The sequence below is a fragment of the Barbus barbus genome (genome assembly GCF_936440315.1).
Source record: "Barbus barbus genome assembly, chromosome: 46".
In the NCBI taxonomy this organism is placed as follows: domain Eukaryota; kingdom Metazoa; phylum Chordata; class Actinopteri; order Cypriniformes; family Cyprinidae; genus Barbus; species Barbus barbus.
Genome location: NC_136724.1, coordinates 23,936,013 through 23,954,849, shown reverse-complemented (window position 1 = coordinate 23,954,849; position 18,837 = coordinate 23,936,013). Strand labels below are relative to the sequence as shown.

Sequence of the window (18,837 nt, the reverse complement as noted above, 5' to 3'; positions counted from 1 at the left end):
GACTATTAGAATTAAAAAAGCAATGAAGCTGTTAGTCTGAAGCCAGAGTCGGTTGTTTATTACTGAGTTATTTTGAGTGAACCTTTCGTTTCATGTGAGTGACCTCTCAGTCGGTGCCATTAAGGTCAAAATACAAGCTAATCGCAGTTTATTAATAGACTCTTGTTTGAATGAATGTCCAATAACACCCTATAATTACTACGACACATGAGACGCTGTTTTAATCGAGATGTTTGGAGTTCCAAGTAAATCAGCGAGTGATAAAGCTGGTGGTCAGTCGGCGTGAGCGGCCGCTGTGATGAAGGTCAGTGATTATTTGTTGATGTGCTCTCCAAAAATATTTATACACCATCATGAGCCGACAACAGAGCAAATTATATCACTCTTATATTAGTGCTGTATTTATATAACAACACTTGTCTGTGAAGCATGTTATTCTAGTCTCATTCCAAGTTTTAATTAACACTTTTATTAATACTTTGAATTACTTTGAATTTTTTTCCATTTTTATTTACAGTTTTAGGAATTTTGTTGTGCATTTATTTATTTAAGTTTGAGCTATAATAGCCTTGCTGTGAAGTGACAGTACCTCAGTTGCTTTTTTAAACAGATTTAGTATCACAAAACTTTACAGTTTTTTATTCATGTTTTACAGATGTTGTAAACGTTTGATTCATTTGAGTGAATCAGTTCGTTCAGATGACTCATATACTGTAGCTGATCCAGTTCCAAAAATGAATCAATACTTCAGATGCCCTGCACAAAATCTTCATCACAATGTTTTTAAATATGGTTTAATTGGTTGTTTAGTATAAACGTATTTGTGCAAATGCTGTTTCAAACATTATCCCCTTAAAATATTTATTTTTAAACTGCTTTTTTAAATTAGTTTGACATGTAAGTAACTACCCAGCTAACAAAAATATGTTTTGCTAACATTATGAAAATGTTATTTCAAAATGTTCTCCGTTTTTTATTTTATTTTATTTTTTTCTTGGTTATGTGAATGTTAGAGAAAACATTGAGGGAAAGTTCGATTTTAACATTTTGAAAACATAATGGGAATGTTACTTTTGAAGTAGTTACATTTTTAAAAATGCAACAAACAAACAAACTTTTGTTTTGGAATGTTTCAGAAAAACATGTTTTTTTTAGTATTTTTGTCTTGTTTTCTAGTATAAATGTCTAAACATTCTTGAATCAAGACGCATTTGCTTGCATAGTCTTGTTTTCTGAAAAAATTATCACAATTTTGTAAGCTTTTGCTTAAAACAAGCAAAATATCTGGCAGTGGGGTAAGAAAAATAATCTTAATTCAAAGGCTTTTTCTTGCCTCATTAGCAGATATTTTTGCTTGTTTTAAGCAAAAACTAAAATAATTTTCTTTTTTTTCAGAAAATAAGACATAATATCTTCAAGTCTAAAAGTCATTTTACTTGTAAATTCATATTGATTCATGTATTTTTGTCTTGTTTTCTAGTATAAATATCCAAGTAAGAAAAAAAGAATTTTCAGTATAAGTAACATTTTGATAACGTTATTAAGAGGAATGTTACTTTTGAACATTCTGAAACAAAGAGGAACGTTCCAAAAGGAAACGTGTTCCATGAATGATGTATAAATAACATTTTTGTGCTAATGTTTTGAAAACATTATTAAAAACAGATAACTAATAGATATCTATTAACATTTCTGAAAGAACATTTGTTCGTAACATTGAGAGAAGCGCGATGAATAAACTGAATGTGTGTATCACACACACACTAGACAAACGCTGTTTTATCAGAGGTGGACACATGTCTGTTATCACACGGCTGAAGACAGATGCATTCGTCCTTTGTCTGTTTCTGGCTTCGGCCAGATGTTACAATCAACATCTCCAGGCCTCGTCGTAAGTCACACCAGCGGCCCATTACGTCACTGTAATAATAACTCAACCCGAGCGTTCTGCACTTTCCATTACATGTTCAATATATTCCACTGCAAAAATGCTCTGGATTTTGAAATATCACGTTATCGATTAGTAGTCGCTTTTAAGATAATGTTTTATCCATGATTCTCACAGAGCGAGAGCAGCTGCCGGAGACGGAGGACTAACTTCCAGACGCTTAGAGCGAACGTGCTGCAGATGTCTCCAAACATCAATCCCACAGAACGGCAAGCGTGCCGTGAAATCCTAGAAGCAGCCGAGGGATAATGATTGCTCCAAGTCCATTAAAGTCGGACCATTTTTTATTCTTGCTGACTACTTTCTCTTAAAGTTAAATGAAACAAAACTATAACATTTTCAGTATGATGTTTTAAGAGAAAAACATCTTCAGAATAAAACATTATTTGTATTACCTTTAAATTTATTTTAGTTATTAGTGGTGTTTAACATTTTAACGTTTATTTGAAATAAAAGTCAAAAATATCTTTTTTTTTTAATGGAACGGTTTATTTAACCTTTAAACAAAATATATGAAAATAAATAAATAAATATGATATATATATATATATAATGTTGTTTATCCCTGTAATTGTAATTGTGTAATCCCTGACATTTTAAATAATTGTCAAAAAATATATATTCTTTTTTAAATGAAACAGTTTATTTAATCTTAGACTACATAATACATTATTTTTATTATATTTTTATTTTTTATTTATTACTGGTGTTTAACCCTGTAAAAAAAAAAAAAAAATTAATTATTGTCTTTTTTTTGTTTGTTTTGTTTTTAATGGAACAGTTTATTTAACCTAGCCCAAAAATACTTGTAAAAAACATTATTTGTATTTTTTTTTATAATTAGTGGTGTTTCACTCTGTAAAGCCTGGCATATGAAATAACTGACAAAAAGTCACAATATTAAAAATAAATATATTTTTATTATATTTTAGTTTGTTTTTTTATTATTAATGCCATTTAACCCTGTAAAGCTTGATTATATAAAATACCAGTCTGAAATAAACTAAGTATATTGAACCTTTATATGAAATATTTTTAAAAATAAAAAAGATATCAGCATTTGATGCATCAGGCTTTAGTCATACACTGAAAAAAAAAGATTAATTTACAAAAAAATGCATAAGGTAAGTGGTTGCAATCAATTTATTTGAGCTACTTTTAAATAAACTAATGTAGTTGACTAACTTTCAACACTTTTTTTTTTAATATAAATAGCTAAAATAAATAGCAACCCCTTACATTTAAAAAAAAATGTATATATTTTTTTTCAGTGTAGTCTGATATCTTAAGAACATGGAGGAAAAAGAGCTCAGTTTTATTCAGAGGCGTAAACTTAGCAAACATATGCAATTTGATGCAGATGCTGATATTTATAAGGCCAGAAACTGAGATCTTTATAACAGTGTAGCGGATACTTACATAAAATGATCTAAATATCACTCTATATCTCCAATAATATGTCTTAGTAAGATGAGATTGAAACGATCCAAAAATATAATGCAATGCAATGTCAATTGAGTCTAAAGTCTAAACTATCAATCAGAGACAGATCATTTGGAGACTAAACTTCACCTGATGATCTGTTTAGTGACCTCTAACTCTCAGAGCTCCTCAGCAGCAGCTTGTTTTCTTGTAAGAGACTGAAGATGTCATGACTCCTGCGATGCCCACGGGGAGAGTTTATATAAGCAGAGAAATGACCATCAGCACATACTGTACAAATCCCTCCTGAGCGGACGCTTTGATGCCATAATGCCATACGCTCATATACACTCCTTCAGTTATGAACACACACGCTGCTGTTCCTCTGAGCTGCAGGACTTCCCACCACAGACTGGATTATTATTATATTTATTCAGTACTGTTTAGATTCTCATTTATACATTTCAGCTATTCTGTACAAATGACTTTTAGTAAAACAAAAGATTATTGGAGTGTGTTTTACAAGAAAATACCATTTTCGTTGTTCGCATTTAATTCAGTTAATTTCTTTGTAATTATTGATGTTTACTAGCATTTTCTGAGTGAAAATTGTTGCAAAGTAAACCATATGTACTTAAGTCATTATTCAATTAAAATTAAATTATTTATGTTTCTGTTCATACTGTAGATGAATCATAAGTGCTCATTATTCCAAAAAAGTTATTAGAAATGCAAGTTATTATTTGTTATGGTTTTCTTATATAATTATTTTTCATTTCAGAAACAAACTTTAAAGCAACTTTCCATTTCAGCTGACGACCAGTGTTATTTTAGTATTTTTATTATTTTATTTTGGTAATTATTAGATACTATTATAATTTTTATTAATATTTTAATTAGTTTTTTATGTTGTCATTTGAATTTTAGTTAAAGTTTTTTTAAATATTTGTTGTGGGTATTTGTCATTTTTATTAGTTTTTGTATTTTATTTTAATATGTCTATATATTTTTTATTCATATTTATTTCAGTTTTAGTTATTTTAGTGCATCAAGTTTAACTAAATGAAAATGAGTAATGTTTCCTTGGAAACTAGCTGAAATAAAATAAGTAAATTTTTTAACATTTTATTTTATTCTATATTTTATTTTACTTTCATTTTATCAGTTAAATTTGTTATAAGTAATAAGTGTAATGTTTATGGTTTTAGTTTTAGTTTTACTATAATAATCCTGTCGATGACATGAATCCATTCTGGTATTTTAATTTTTTTAATTTATAAATATTTTTAATTTATTTATATTTTTATCCAATTAGTTCTTGGTAGATAAAATTTATTTTATTTTATTGTATTATTTTTGTATGGACAGACTGGTTTTCTGAAATCCATTAGATTAAAGCAGGTTGCAGATGGCATGATCCTTTATCATACTGATAATAAAATAAACTGAAATAAATAGATTGTATTTTATTTATATTTGTCTAAATATAATGAAAGCCTGAGATACGTGGAGTTGAGAGCAGTTCACACAGACACGTTCCTCTGGATTGGAGGGCTTGATTGGCGTCTGTCTGGTTTCTATGTTAGTCAAGGCCACTGACTCATATGTACATGCAGTTCTGAGTCAGACACTCACGGCTCTTACAGCAGCTGCTGCACATCGACCGCTGACCAAATCTAGCTTTAGTTTTACCTTTCATTACATGCATAGCTCCGCCCCTCAAGTCTGATTGGACGAGTCAAGTTTGAAGGTGAAACACAGTAACAAACACACATTCTATTCATTATTTTTAGTCACAAATTTCCGTTTCAAACCACAAATACTTAGATCACCGCTCAGAATAAAAATATCACACATTTTGGTTCCCATATACAACACTGCCGCAGTTTTTCAATCAGTAGACATTCAAAAAACGCTTAATCTGAAAATTGCTTAATGCACAAAGACAGTCATATTAAAAGATGAAATTCAGTACACACCTCATTGAATATGCATACTATAAACAGACAAGCAGATGAGCCCAGAATATGATCGTACAAAAACAAACAAACGAATTTGCTACAAATTCGCCAAAACAAAAAATTTTACTTTACAATTTACAAATTGCAAAGAAAGTGTGTCGACTATATTGCCTGGCAACTGTAAACAGCCTCCAGCTAATGAATTACATTATCAAACCATTGTCAGTAAATAAATTATCATAAATAAACATGACTAAGCAAAATACCAGAGTAAAATCACTGTACCACAATGCAATCTGAAAGCACAGTAAACTCACCCAGCATCACTTGCATTCCCACATATTAAGGCGTCCTTGGCTCCTTCCACTTTGTAGTAATTATCTGGAAGAATGAAAAAAATATATATTTTTATATATTTTTAAAATAATTTTTTTTGTTCTTTTTTAATATTTCTATTTATCTTTATTTATTTCAGTGCCGTTTTAGTCATTTTTGTTTCATTTCAATTCTTAATGATCTTAATGTTTGGGTTGCTGAAAGCTTCAAAACAAGAGCATCATAATTCCATAGCTAATTATATGGAATTAATAATTCTAAATGATTAATTCTGAGAGAGTCAAGTCGCCATGCCTCAAAGTTTTAAAATGACATTAAATGATCTTAAAAAGAAGACAATGCTGTAGCTTTTCCAGTGTTTTATTGCAAAATATGAAATTAATTTCTGCTGTTTTCATCGGTTTTTTGCTTGTATTTAAATAGAATCTCAATTAAGGTGTCAGCAGATAGATATTTACATGACATTTACCATTCAAATGTAATGCAAGTTTGATGTTTAACACTGCCACTGCAATGAAGATCTGAAAACCATTGCTTATGTTTCAGAAACATCCAGCTCTGCTTCAGAATCCCAGCTGAAGCTTCCCAGGGAACCTTCTCACAACGTTTACCAACGGTTTATATGGAAGTTATATACATGTTTATGGAATGTTCTTATAACCTTATTAATATTTGATACACATTCTCATAATGTTGAAAAACATGTTCTGAGATCAACATTCTTGGAACATAAATATGATGTTATTTGTACTTGAAAGTTCTAAGAAACATTTTTATAACCTTTAAATAATGAAACTGGAAAACTGGACATAGTGTTCTTAAAATATGAAAAATAAACATTCAAATAACATTATATTTTGGGAAAACTATAATTAGTGGAACGTTTAAGAAATGTTTTAGTAACCTTTAAATAACGTTATAATCACAACACGAAAACTGGACATTTTAACCTTTCTCAGAATATTACAAATAAACCTTCAAATAACGTTATATTTTTGTGAAAAATACAATTAGTAGAATGTTCAGCAAACATTTTAGTCGCCTTTAAATAACATTCGAATCATGACAAGAAAACCTGACAATGTAACATTAGAATATTAAAAAAATAATATTAAAATAATGTTACATTTCAGGAAAAAGGTCAGTAGAATGTTAAAAGTAGCGTTGCTGTAACCTTTCAATAACATTCTAATCACAAGAAAGCTGGAGATTTACATTATATATATATATATATATATATATATATATATATATATATATATATATAAAATACATTACAACACACACACACACACACACACGTTTGTTTCTGTGAATTGTGGGGACTTTCCACAGACTTCTATTACTTTTATACTGACTAAACAATATTTTATATATAGGAGATAGATGTGAACGTGTCTGTATTTCCTCCGGCTGAAGAGAGTGGCTGAGAGGTTTATCTGCTCTGGTCTTCGCTCTCGAGTGCCGCTGGGCGACGGAGGCACATCCAGCTGTCGGCAGAACCTTAACTGTTTCTCCTAAAGGTTATGGGCCTGCGTTTATACCGCGTTTGATCCATTCTACCGCTGATAGGTCACCAGTGTCCATCAGATCGTTTGCTTGTTATGCTAGTAAACTGTTTGAATTCAGAGGATCTCTATGTTTTGGAGCATGCAAAGCATGACAAAGCACTTGAGGAGAAAGCGTCTTGTCTATTTCTGTCTGTGTCCTACATCTGCGCTCTGCGGGTCAACTTATCGAGTGCCAGCGCTGTCCTAATTGCTATTCTAATGAAATGAGACCAACCAAAAAAAGACTAAATCTCATCTTAGACGTCGCTCTTCTGACGGTGCTGTCATTCAGCTGCAGAATTATGATCAACATGCTTCATATTACAGTCTGCATGTGTGAAAGCGGCTGCTGGGTTCATTCAGGTGATTCAGAGAACTTCTTGTTGAGTTTAGTGTAACTATGATTAAAGTATTTGATTTTCAAGTGTATATTCAATCAAAGCTAAATTTTAAGATGTAGCAAAAAAGTTTAATTGTGTAACCAATTGCATACATGTCATCAGTCTTAAGGGGGGAAGTCGTGGCCTAATGGTTAGAGAGTCGGACTTGTAATCGAAAGGTTGCGAGTTCGAGCCCCCGGCCGGCAGGGATTGTAGGTGGGGGGAGGGAATGTCCAGCGCTCTCTCCACCCTCAATACCACGACTGAGGTGCCCTTGAGCAAGGCACCGAACCCCCAACTGCTCCCCGGGCGCTGCAGCATGGCTGCCCACTGCTCCGGGTGTGTGTTCACGGTGTGTGTGTGTGTTTGTGTGTGCATTTGTTCACTACTCACTGCTGTGTGTGTGCACTTGGATGGGTTAAACGCAGAGCACCAATTTCGAGTATGGGTCACCATACTTGACAATACGTCACGACTTTAAAAAATACTTTTAATTTCAGATTTAAATTAGACCAAAGTTATGACCAGTCTTTAAGAAAACTTAATTTAAATTAATTTTTAATGTAATTTAATTCAAACTAATCTAAGCAGTTTATGCAACCAGCTCCAGTGTTGTTACTGTAAACAAACAAAAAAGTTTTTGTTTTGTTATTTAAAAAAGCTGAAATTAAATTACATAAAAATATTAAATGAAACAAAATTTATACATTTTGTAAAAAATTACAAATTATAACTTAGCAGCTAACTAAAATAATTACATTTATGTTGAATTACTAAAATTACTAAAATATTTTTTTTAAATGATAAAAGCACAAAAGTAAATTACTAAAACTTAAACTAAAATTAAAATGTATGGTAAAAAAGTAAATGAAAATTAGACAACTAACTGAAATAATTATGTCTAAGTTTAAGTGCTAGAATCACTAAAAATAAAACTGATTTAAATACACATTTAAACTATGTATATATATATATTGCACATAGAATTACTAAAAATTCAACTAAAATTATCAGTTAAAAAAACTTAAATGAAAATTAGAGATGTTGCTTTTAAATAAATAAATAAATATAAGTGAAATAAATATGTCTACATTTAAGTACATTTGAAGAAGTAAAATGACTCAAATTAAACTGAAATAAATATAAATGAAAACTATTTAATATTAAAAAAAAAACTAAATCAAAATTATTATATTACTAAAACCTAAGCCAAAAATTAACAAAAAAAATAAATAATGGAAATTAAATCTAGAAATATTCATCAAAATATTAATAAATACTGTAATAGTATATACATAATCCTAAAATAACACTGAATTATACTAACCAGAGAAAAGACCAATTAAAAATTATATGAGTTTAATATCCCAGTTGTTTCTCCTAGAAAGTCCTGAGACTTTTGCTAAAAAAAATCCTGCTTTCTTTAGTTTCAGATCAGATCTCAACAATGTCTCAAAGTGTGCTCAGATTTGCCAAGACATCCACGTCAGAGATCTCAGCATTAATTCAAAACATTTCTCACCTAATGATCTGAGCTCCTATTACTGTATAACAACTACTGTGTCTGTTTCTATTTCTCCGTTTCCTCTCATCTCGACTCCAGAATATCAGAGAGACTTGAAGATGAACTCCTGTGACTTAAACCACCTAAAACCTGCTAAAACCCACTCAGAAGACCTCAGCAAGTGCACAGCGATGCCTCCCACATCACAGAAGTCACGCCACCCACATTGCCTTCAGAAAATCAACTTGAAATGGAAACAAGCTATTGTTTAGATGTGAGTGGTTTTCCACCGAGCATTCAGACCTTCATTAGTGAAGAAGTCCTCCAGCGAGGACCAGGTTCTGTTATTGCAGAAGAAAGTGCTGTTGTTGTATGAAGGTAAGGTGGTGTTGAGACAGTGCGCGGTGCTGCGGACGCATTTCTGCCGCAGGTTCCCCATGAAGAGCTGCAGGCCGATGAGAGCGAAGACGCTGAGACAGAAGACTGTCAGGATCATCACGTCTGCCAGCTTCTTCACCGACTGGATCAGCGCGCCCACGATGGTCTTCAGGCCTGAGATCAGGAGCGGCACACAACCACAATAATGCTGAGTTCAAATTAAGTGAGATTTTTGGCTAGTTGATCAAATCAAACTAGTACATTTTTTTAGTGCTGTCAAACAATTAACCATGATTAATCGCATCCAACATAAAAAGTTTTTTTGTTTACATGCATGTAAATATTTAAGGAAAATATGTTATGTTTATATATTAAATATATCTATATATAATATAAATTAAATTAATATAAATATATGCATGTAAATATTTTTTTAAATATGTACTGTATGTGTGTGTATTTAATACATACATAATAAATATACACAATACACACACATATATTATGTAAACAAAAACTTTTATTTTGGATGCGATTAATCGCGATTAATCGTTTGACAGCACTACATTTTTAAAAGAATTTTCCAGATCATATCAGGGTTGTGCACCATTCAGGATTGGATTAAGAATGCGTATTAAACTCAGATTCAGTTTTTCAGTCTGAATTACGAATCCAGAATATATTCAAATATATACAAATAAATAAATAATTTGGTAGTATAATGCAAAACTATAAAAATATATAATAATTTAATTTTTATATTTATTTTATTTATAATATTAATTTAAAGTTGAAAGAGTGTGGGTGACATGAAAAATGTATAATTTTTAGTCAGTAAACAATAAATGAATAATAATAGTAAACATTTATTTTATTGTATTTCATTATCTTTAATAACTATATATTTTTCCATGTCACCCCTACTTTTTCAATATGATACATTAAGCTTAAAAAGTAGGAAGAAATTTAATAACATAAAAAAAATAAATGCATGAAAAAGTAATATAATGAGATATTAAATATATAAATCAAACATATATATAAATCAAAATTATATCTATCCATCTATCTATATATATATATATATATATATATATATATATTTGTTTTTGAAATTTCATTTTATTACTTTTTTAACCTACAAATTAAAGTACACAATAATGTAATTATTAAATTTTGTCACAAAACTATTTTTGACTGCTTCATTTCTTTTCATTTCTTTGCTTTGTTGATTTTTTTGGCATTGCTATTCAGTATATCTTCCAAATAAAATTCCCATTCAGCTTCCTGTGTGATTTTGCCATTTCAAATCAAATAAACACTCATGAATTTAACAGGATTCTCCAATTCTGAATGTTGCCAAACCCTGGATCACATCTTTCACATTAGAGCATCCGTCAAACCACATTAAACCACAAACACAGCACAGGACATCAGCTCTGTCTTTACAAACATTTGTGAGTGCGGGAAGCACACAAAATGTGACAGTTCACAACAGACGCTTCCATGGAACGAGAACATGCACTTTTCTTCTGGAATACATATGTATATATAATATATATATAGGCGCGTGTGTGTGTGTTTTCTGTTTCATATGTATGAATGAATGAATGAGACATTTATGTATGTATAAATATAAATATTATCTTCTCATTCCATAAGAAGCGTCTGCTCATTGGCTAAGCATGCAAACTGGTGTTTCTCTACAGCTACTCATGCCTTCAACACGTCAATGAGACTTTTGGAGCGAGTTAACTGAACCCCGAGCTGACAGATGAGGAAACGTGAACCGTCCACCCTGATGTCATTTCACTTGTGTGTGATCGACCAACAATACGACACGTTGCACCTGGAGGTCCTTCGTAAGCCGCTGTGGCGTCTAATGTTAACAGCTGTAATCGAGTTTGTATTTTTTCCATTCACTTTTCCCATAGGGAGGTCTTTGTTAAAGAGTTGTGAGCCTTTAATCAAACCACGAGGAGAATCAGAACATTATAAACTTTAATTTGAAGCAAAAAAAATGTGTCGGACAAAAATAGAAAGACTGTGAACTTTAGCTTTAATGAAAGGACTACAATCCCATGAAGCACTGTGAATGACATAATCAAAATAAAAACAATTAAGAAACATAACACTATTAATTTAAAGATGTTCTTTACATTTATAAAAACAATAACTAATATGTTATTGAGGGCGTATTTCTTTTAGTGCGACTCTCTGATTGGTGGAATTTTCTGTACAGCATCATGGGTAATGTAGTTTCTCACCACAAATTCAGTTGTTAAGCACTATTACTTTAAAAATAAGTTAAATAATGCAAACAAATGGCTTCAGCTACAGCATATACCATCTATTAACAACCTCAGAGCTCACAGTCGGTCTGTCTTGAACAGTTATCGTTAAAAATAAAACTTTCCCTGAGGAGAAAATGAATGGAGATTTACTTGGGGAACTAGACTATTTCACTCGATGGCAGTTACTTGAATATCATTCAACCCTGCTGAAAAATAAAATAACACCAAGATGGTTTCCACAAGTCAGGCTGGTCTGGTTTGACGGTTTTAGAGAGGTTTTGGCCACAGCTAACAGGGAACGTTCTCAGAACGTTGTGACAAGGTTTTCTCCAAGTTATAAACAAATGTTCTATCAGTAATGCTCGTTCAAAGTTATCTGGTCTTTAATGATGTTCTCAAAACGTTAGAACAAAAACATTATGTATATATTGTTCATGGAACATTCCTGAAACACTTCAGTTGGACTTTTTTAAATGTAACAACTTTAAGAATGTTCAGAGAACATCAAAAGTAACATTCCTACAATGTTTGCAAATGGAATGTTTCTGTAACGTTTCCTAAATGTATCCTTTAGTTTTAAAACTGGATGTTTACAACGTTCAGAAATAATGCACTCAAAAAAAAATCATTCGCAGGATTTCCATCCAATATGTGCAGCCCCAACTCATAAAAAACTAATTCATGCAATGAAATGTAATTCAGTTGGGCCAACTTAACTTGATCAAAATAGTTTAAAGGAAATCGATGCGTTTACAAAGTGAATTTTACTCCGGAAGGTTTTTTTTTTAGGAATTAACTTCTTTTATTTAAGTAAATTGAACAAACATCAAATGTTATTTATGTCCTACTTTATTGTTCTTTCAAAATGAAAATATTGAGTTGAGCCAAAACGCAACTGATTCAAGTCAGTTTAACACAATGCAGTTGTTTAAACGAGAAACCTAACATAATGGTGTTAAATGAAAATGATCTTTTTTAAATAAACTGAACAGTGTTGTAGAATAGTTTTTTCTGAGTGTGTTTTCAAACATAATGGGAACATTAGCACAATGTTCTTAGAAGCTATTTTTTGTTAGCTGGGTAAACCAGCTGTTTTTTTATCAGCAGGGAAGGCTCTTTGACTTGATTTGCCCCGCTCAAAAGTCTCATTTCCACGTTTCCAAGAATGTTTTGGAAGTGTTTTGGTCATCCATTAGCACCGCAGGCCTCGGCGTTTGGCGGCCTCTCACCTGGGATGACTGAGATAGTTTTCAGTGCTCGCAGAACCCTGAATGTCCGTAAGGCTGAGACATTGCCCAGGTCCACAAACTCAGTAACATATCTGCAATAAGCCAGAATCGGAGCACAGACAATGACAACAACACCAACAACAGGCCAACAACACAGCGGAGAATGAAGCAGGATGTCGGGAAGTTGCCGGGAAAGAGATGAGCTGGAGGACACAGCGTGGGAAGAACCGGATGCGGGTCAAATCCTGAGCTGTTGGACTGGACACTGAGCGAAACCGTGAGCTGTTCCCTTGCGCTTACCTGGGATTACGGAAATAGTTTTCAAAGCGCGGAGGACCCTGAACGTGCGGAGAGCTTGCAGATTGCCTACTTTTATAAATTCAGTTAGAAACCTGCAGAATCAGATTAGAGTTATGTGGATCAAAGGACAAACAACTGAAAGACAAAAAAGGGAGAAAATCAAAATGTCAAACAACTCAAAAGATGTACTTTTTACTCACTTAAAGGAACAGTTCACCCAGAAAATCTCAAATCTGAATGGCTTTACGTTCCATTTACACTAATGCGTTTTTGTTTTAAAACGGCGTTTTAGAATGAAAACGATCAACGCTTGTCACATATGCCGAAAACGCATGTCACATGACCGTTCATGCAGGTACAATCTTAGGTATGTATAGTTAGATTCCCTATTATTTAGATGGCGGACGCGTTTACGTGCTTGGAGCGGTCAAATGGGGAATCTACTTATACATACTGTATCTATGGCTGTATCTAACTTTCCTGTAGCTCAAATAGTAGAGCATGGCGCTAGCAACGCCAAGATCATGGGTTCGATTCCCAGGGAAAGCAAGAGCTGATAAAAGTGTAAAAACTGTAACTTGAATGCAGTGTAAGTCGCTTTGGATAAAAGCGTCTGCTAAATGCGTAAATGTAAATGTATGGGTACAATAACGATGTTATTGTTTACACGGTCGTCAAGGATACACAGAGCGAATGTGGGCAGCCACGTCATCGTTTTCAAAAGTCTCCGTTTTCGACCTCGAAAATCTCGGAGTAGTGTAAACGATAGGCTTAACCGTAGCAAAAGTTACGCGTTTTAAAACAAAAACGCACTAGTGTAAACAGGGCCTCAGATCTTCTGTGGAACATAAAAGAGGATTTTTCGCAGATTGTCACGAGGACTATTTTTCCATACAGAGAAAGTGAACGGGGACCGATGCTGTCAAGAACACAACTATTTGCAAAATAGCAACATAAATTCACACAAAGCCAATTCCAATTATTTTGTTAACCAGGCACCTTGAGTATTTTAGGTATTCATATGTTAAGCCATCCTGACATTTTAATATAAAAATTTATATTTTTAATCATTTAACAGCACATTTGCTTGTATTTTTAATAAAATAAATAATAAAATGTATTATTAATAAAATAGTAAAATAATAATTAAAATAAAATTAATTAATGTAATTACATTTTTTTTTTTTAATCATCTGAAAAATTCTGTGTTTATATTCCAATGCAATACATAATAATCACTTTAAATAAATTCATAAAATAAATTCAATTTAAATAAATTAATTCAGGCATGTATAAGAAATGTTGTTTATAATTAATGCCATTATAATTTATGTTTTTGAATTTACTGTATATTTTTCAATCCTGTTTTACGCTGAACACATTTTTAAGGATTATAAATTTAAAGGATTTTTTTGTGTAGAGATAAAAGCTAAAATACATGTTTATAGTGTTTATAATTTTGCAAACGTTTTATTTATCAATACTTCATTTCTGAATGTAATGATAAACTGTGACATACACTGCTCCATCTCATCAGTATATATCTTATATAGCAATTATTCAAATTACTTACTTGAATGTAAAGTTTATAAACGTTTTGTTTACCACCGATGTGACTTATTTGTGTAACACTGCATAATTTATATTTAATAATGTGATGGTGTATTTTATGCATTTTATAAGCTTGACAGTCATTTTATGCCCTTTAAAACCATTTTATTTCGTGTTCCACAGAAGAAAGTAAATCATATGAATTCGGTGAATAAATGATGACAGAACGTATATTTTTGCGTGAACTATCCCTTTAAATTGGCACAGATTGGTTTAGAGACGGGATGAAGTCGTCTGGATTTTGCAGCTTTGTTTCCATATCAGATTTCCTCCTCTCTGGTTATTGTCCTGATTGAATTAAATCACAGGACGGGTAATTGAGTCGCTGCTAATACAGTGACGAGGCCTAGATGGCGTAAAGATATGATTGCATTTGACCGTAGACGTACGACGCTGTTCTGTTTCTATAGGAACTGGAATTGACTGGTAAGGGTTTATGATTTATCTGCGTTGGCCGTCATCCGTCTGGCTTTAATGAAGTCAGCAGCGGCAGCTCTCGTTCCTGTCAACATCCCAATACACCCGTGACTTATTGGCAGCGGGTCCATCTGACGTCTCTGAGACATCCGGTTCAAGGACCAGCAGCCTGTTAAAGCTCGAGAAATAAAGCCATAAAGGCCAACGAGAAATAAGCACTTCATCACAGCACAGCTCACTGAGATTCATCTCAAACCGCTGGGATTTAGACAGAAATTCAGGTGTTTAAAAGGGACAGTTCACCTAAGATTTAAATTCTGTCATTATTTATTAATCCTAAGGCTTTTACAAACCTGTATGTGTTTGTTTCTTGTGTGGAACATAAAAGAAGAAAGTGTTGGGAACCAGACAGTTGACGGTAGCCATTGACTCCATTGCAGGGGGAAAAATACTATGGAAGTCAATGGCTACCGTCAACATTTTGGTTACCAACGTTCTTGAAAATATCTTCTTTTGTGTTCAGCAGAAGAAAGAAACTCATATAGGTGTGCAAAAACTTGAGGGTAAGCAAATTACATCATTTTCATTTATGGGTGAACTGTCCCTTTAAATGCTGTCGTAAGATGCATAAACTTCTTTTTGTTGAGCTGACGTGAATCCTTTAAGATTTAAGTGGAAGAAACCGTGATTATGATTTACAGTGACATCATGAGCAGAACAAAATGCATATGAAAGAAGTAAACTTTAAATATCATGAGAAAGTTCTTAAATGAATGTTTTCTAACAAAAGAGACCATTGTGATGTTGGCTGGAGGGAATCACTAATGAATCATGCTGTTTACTTGACTCATGATTCACTGAACGGCTTGTGCTAATCAGGTTTGTGGGTGGTTAATAAATAATGTAAATACTGTAAGCACAAAAGTGACTCAGCTGTTTAGTGAATTAACCGTGTGAACTGAAAACTTGTATTGAAACTAACTGCAGATTTATTTGGATTTTTTTTTTTTTATATTGATCCGTAAAATCAGTCAAATATTTTTACAATATAAAATAACAGTTTTCTATTGTAATATATTTAAAAATGTAATTTATTCCTGTGATGAAAAGCTGAATTTTTATAAAAAAAAAAAAATTCGGGAAAATTTTCTTCCAAAAATAAAAATGTTTTGTAAAATTGAATGTCTTAATTGACACTTTTTTCATTAATTTAATGCATCCTTGATGAATAAAAGTATTAATTAAAAAATGCCTTATTGATTATAATTTTGTGTGTGGGAAAATTGTAAAGCCTTCTTTAAGACTAAAAACAAGTAATGGCACCATTTGAAAAATCTTTTACCATTTCTGTCTATAAACAGGCATCTTTAAAAGTTTATTCCCCAGGATATTTCAGGTTTTAAATTTTCTTTTTAAGTGAACGAGCCAATAACCGAGGTGAGAATGATATTACTGGATGTGAACGGCACTCGGTGACACATTCATATGATGCTGTGACTCCAGGGACGCGTCTGCATCCACGCTCACCTCTGTTGCCATGGCGACGCGCGTTTTGGGACTGAGGTCGAGGACGGGGTAAGCGCTCGTAACAATTAATTACAAATACAGACCCGCTGCCTTTCCCAGCTCCAGCATCGGCGGGTCAAGCAGCTGAGATTAGATTATTACAGCCTATTGAAAATAACAACAGCACCTTTATTGTTTCATTATCTTCACAGGTCTGAGTCTTAAATCAATCACCAGGAGCTGTGATTACGGCTGGGTGGCACCACTAAAATCATCTATGACTGTAAAAGTAATATTATATGTGGTAATTGAAAGATATCATAATTGAATGATTTTTTTAAACAGCTAATAATGTGGTAACGCCTATTTGTAGATAGCATAGTGAATTAAACAATTTCTCTTTCTGAATGTACAAATTTCTAATACATTTGACAAATAATTACAAAGCAAGAGACACTCAATTAAAAGTGAAATTTAGAAATTTAGAAAGACTGAAATAGTACTAAATAACAATAAAATAATGATTATTGGTTTTTAAATCATTTCTTTTTTATTTTTAGGGTCTCATCTACATTCACACAATAAAAAAATCTGATGTTGGGTTTCACTCACAATTTTCACAATTTCACAAATAATAACAAATAAATGGCAAGTAACATCAAATTAAACGTGAAATTTATTTAAACCATACTCCAATAATTTTTACTTTTTTTTTTTTTTTTTCAATGTAACGATGTGGTAATATTAAATTTGAGATAATATAGTGAATTAAGTAAAATTATTTTTATTAAAATTATTTCTCTTTTTGTTTTTAAATAAATTCACTTTTGTTTATAGGGTCTATAATGCGGAGTAAATTTACATACTGATTTTTTTTATTTTTTATTCTTTAATAACTGGATATAAAAAAAATTCACTCAATAATTTCTCTTTTTGTTTTTAAATAAAAATTTTTTTTTATTTTAGTGTCTCATTCAGAGTAAATTCACATAATTATTATTCAGAAATTGCTAGTAAATTTCACAAATAGTAATAATTTTAAAAAAAGGCAAGAAAGACACTTAATTAAACAGTAAATTTTGAAGTATAAAGACTGAAATAGTATTTTATTATAATCCATACTCTAATCATCTTGGTTTTAACTTTGAAAAAAATTCAATTCAAGTTTATTATAGTTTTTTTCACTATACTAATCGTTGCAAAGCAGCTTTACAGAAAATTTAAGTTTCTATTTTAAAGTTTCTACATTATATTTAGTAGTATCTTAAAAAATGTATATATATTTTTAGAGTGTAATAATGTTGTAATGTTTAGTTTTAGATAAAAGAGTGAATTAAATCAAATATTTTATCTTTTTGTTTTTAAATATTTTTTCTTATTGTGTTTATGTTCTCATACTGTATGTGAGATTTACTCAATTTTCACTCATAACCTGCTAGTGAATTCCATTTCTGTTTTTGGGCTCTAATCACACATGAAAGGGTCAAAGGTGTCACTGATTTGTTGAAATTAACGAAATGATAACTTACGCCATAACAATCACGCTGAAGTCCAGCCAGTTCCAGGGGTCCCTCAGGAAGGTGAAGGGCCCGATACAGAAGCCCCGCGCCAGGATCTTTATCGACGACTCAAACGTGTAAATGCCAGTGAACGTGTACCTGAGCAGAAGAGAAAACAGAGGGATGGACAGAGATTCAGACCATGAGGAATCAAAGCAAAATCCCCCCGGAAAAGCCCACGGGTGACATACAGAGATCATGAACGGACACGGGACACAAACATGGAGATGAGAGGAAATGTGAAGCACATTCACAGTCCAGCAGCCCCTGTGACATGAATGACAGCGAGTCGCTCCTTGATGAACTGCTGAATGGACATTAAAATCCAGAGCGGATGGAGACCGGGTGAGAGATGCAGCATTCTGGAGTGTTTCTCTTTTCATCTTTCTCTTCCTAGTTTGACTCAGCTCAGTGTATTTGTGAGTAGATCTCATTCTGGTTT

General features: G+C 32.2%; 1 protein-coding gene across 1 annotated transcript in view; it reads right to left on the bottom strand.

Annotated features, from left to right (window-relative positions):
• The window catches only part of LOC306865053 (sodium channel protein type 2 subunit alpha-like), a 166,897-nt gene that overhangs the window by 94,818 nt on the left and 53,242 nt on the right, over positions 1-18,837 (bottom strand). Inside the window, exons 5-8 of the mRNA XM_079409403.1 lie at positions 18,366-18,494; positions 13,003-13,094; positions 9,405-9,653; positions 5,649-5,712 (exon numbers count right to left, since the gene is read on the bottom strand). Of these exons, the coding sequence (XP_079265529.1) occupies positions 5,649-5,712; positions 9,405-9,653; positions 13,003-13,094; positions 18,366-18,494 (534 nt within the window). The remainder of the gene's footprint in view (positions 1-5,648; positions 5,713-9,404; positions 9,654-13,002; positions 13,095-18,365; positions 18,495-18,837) is intronic.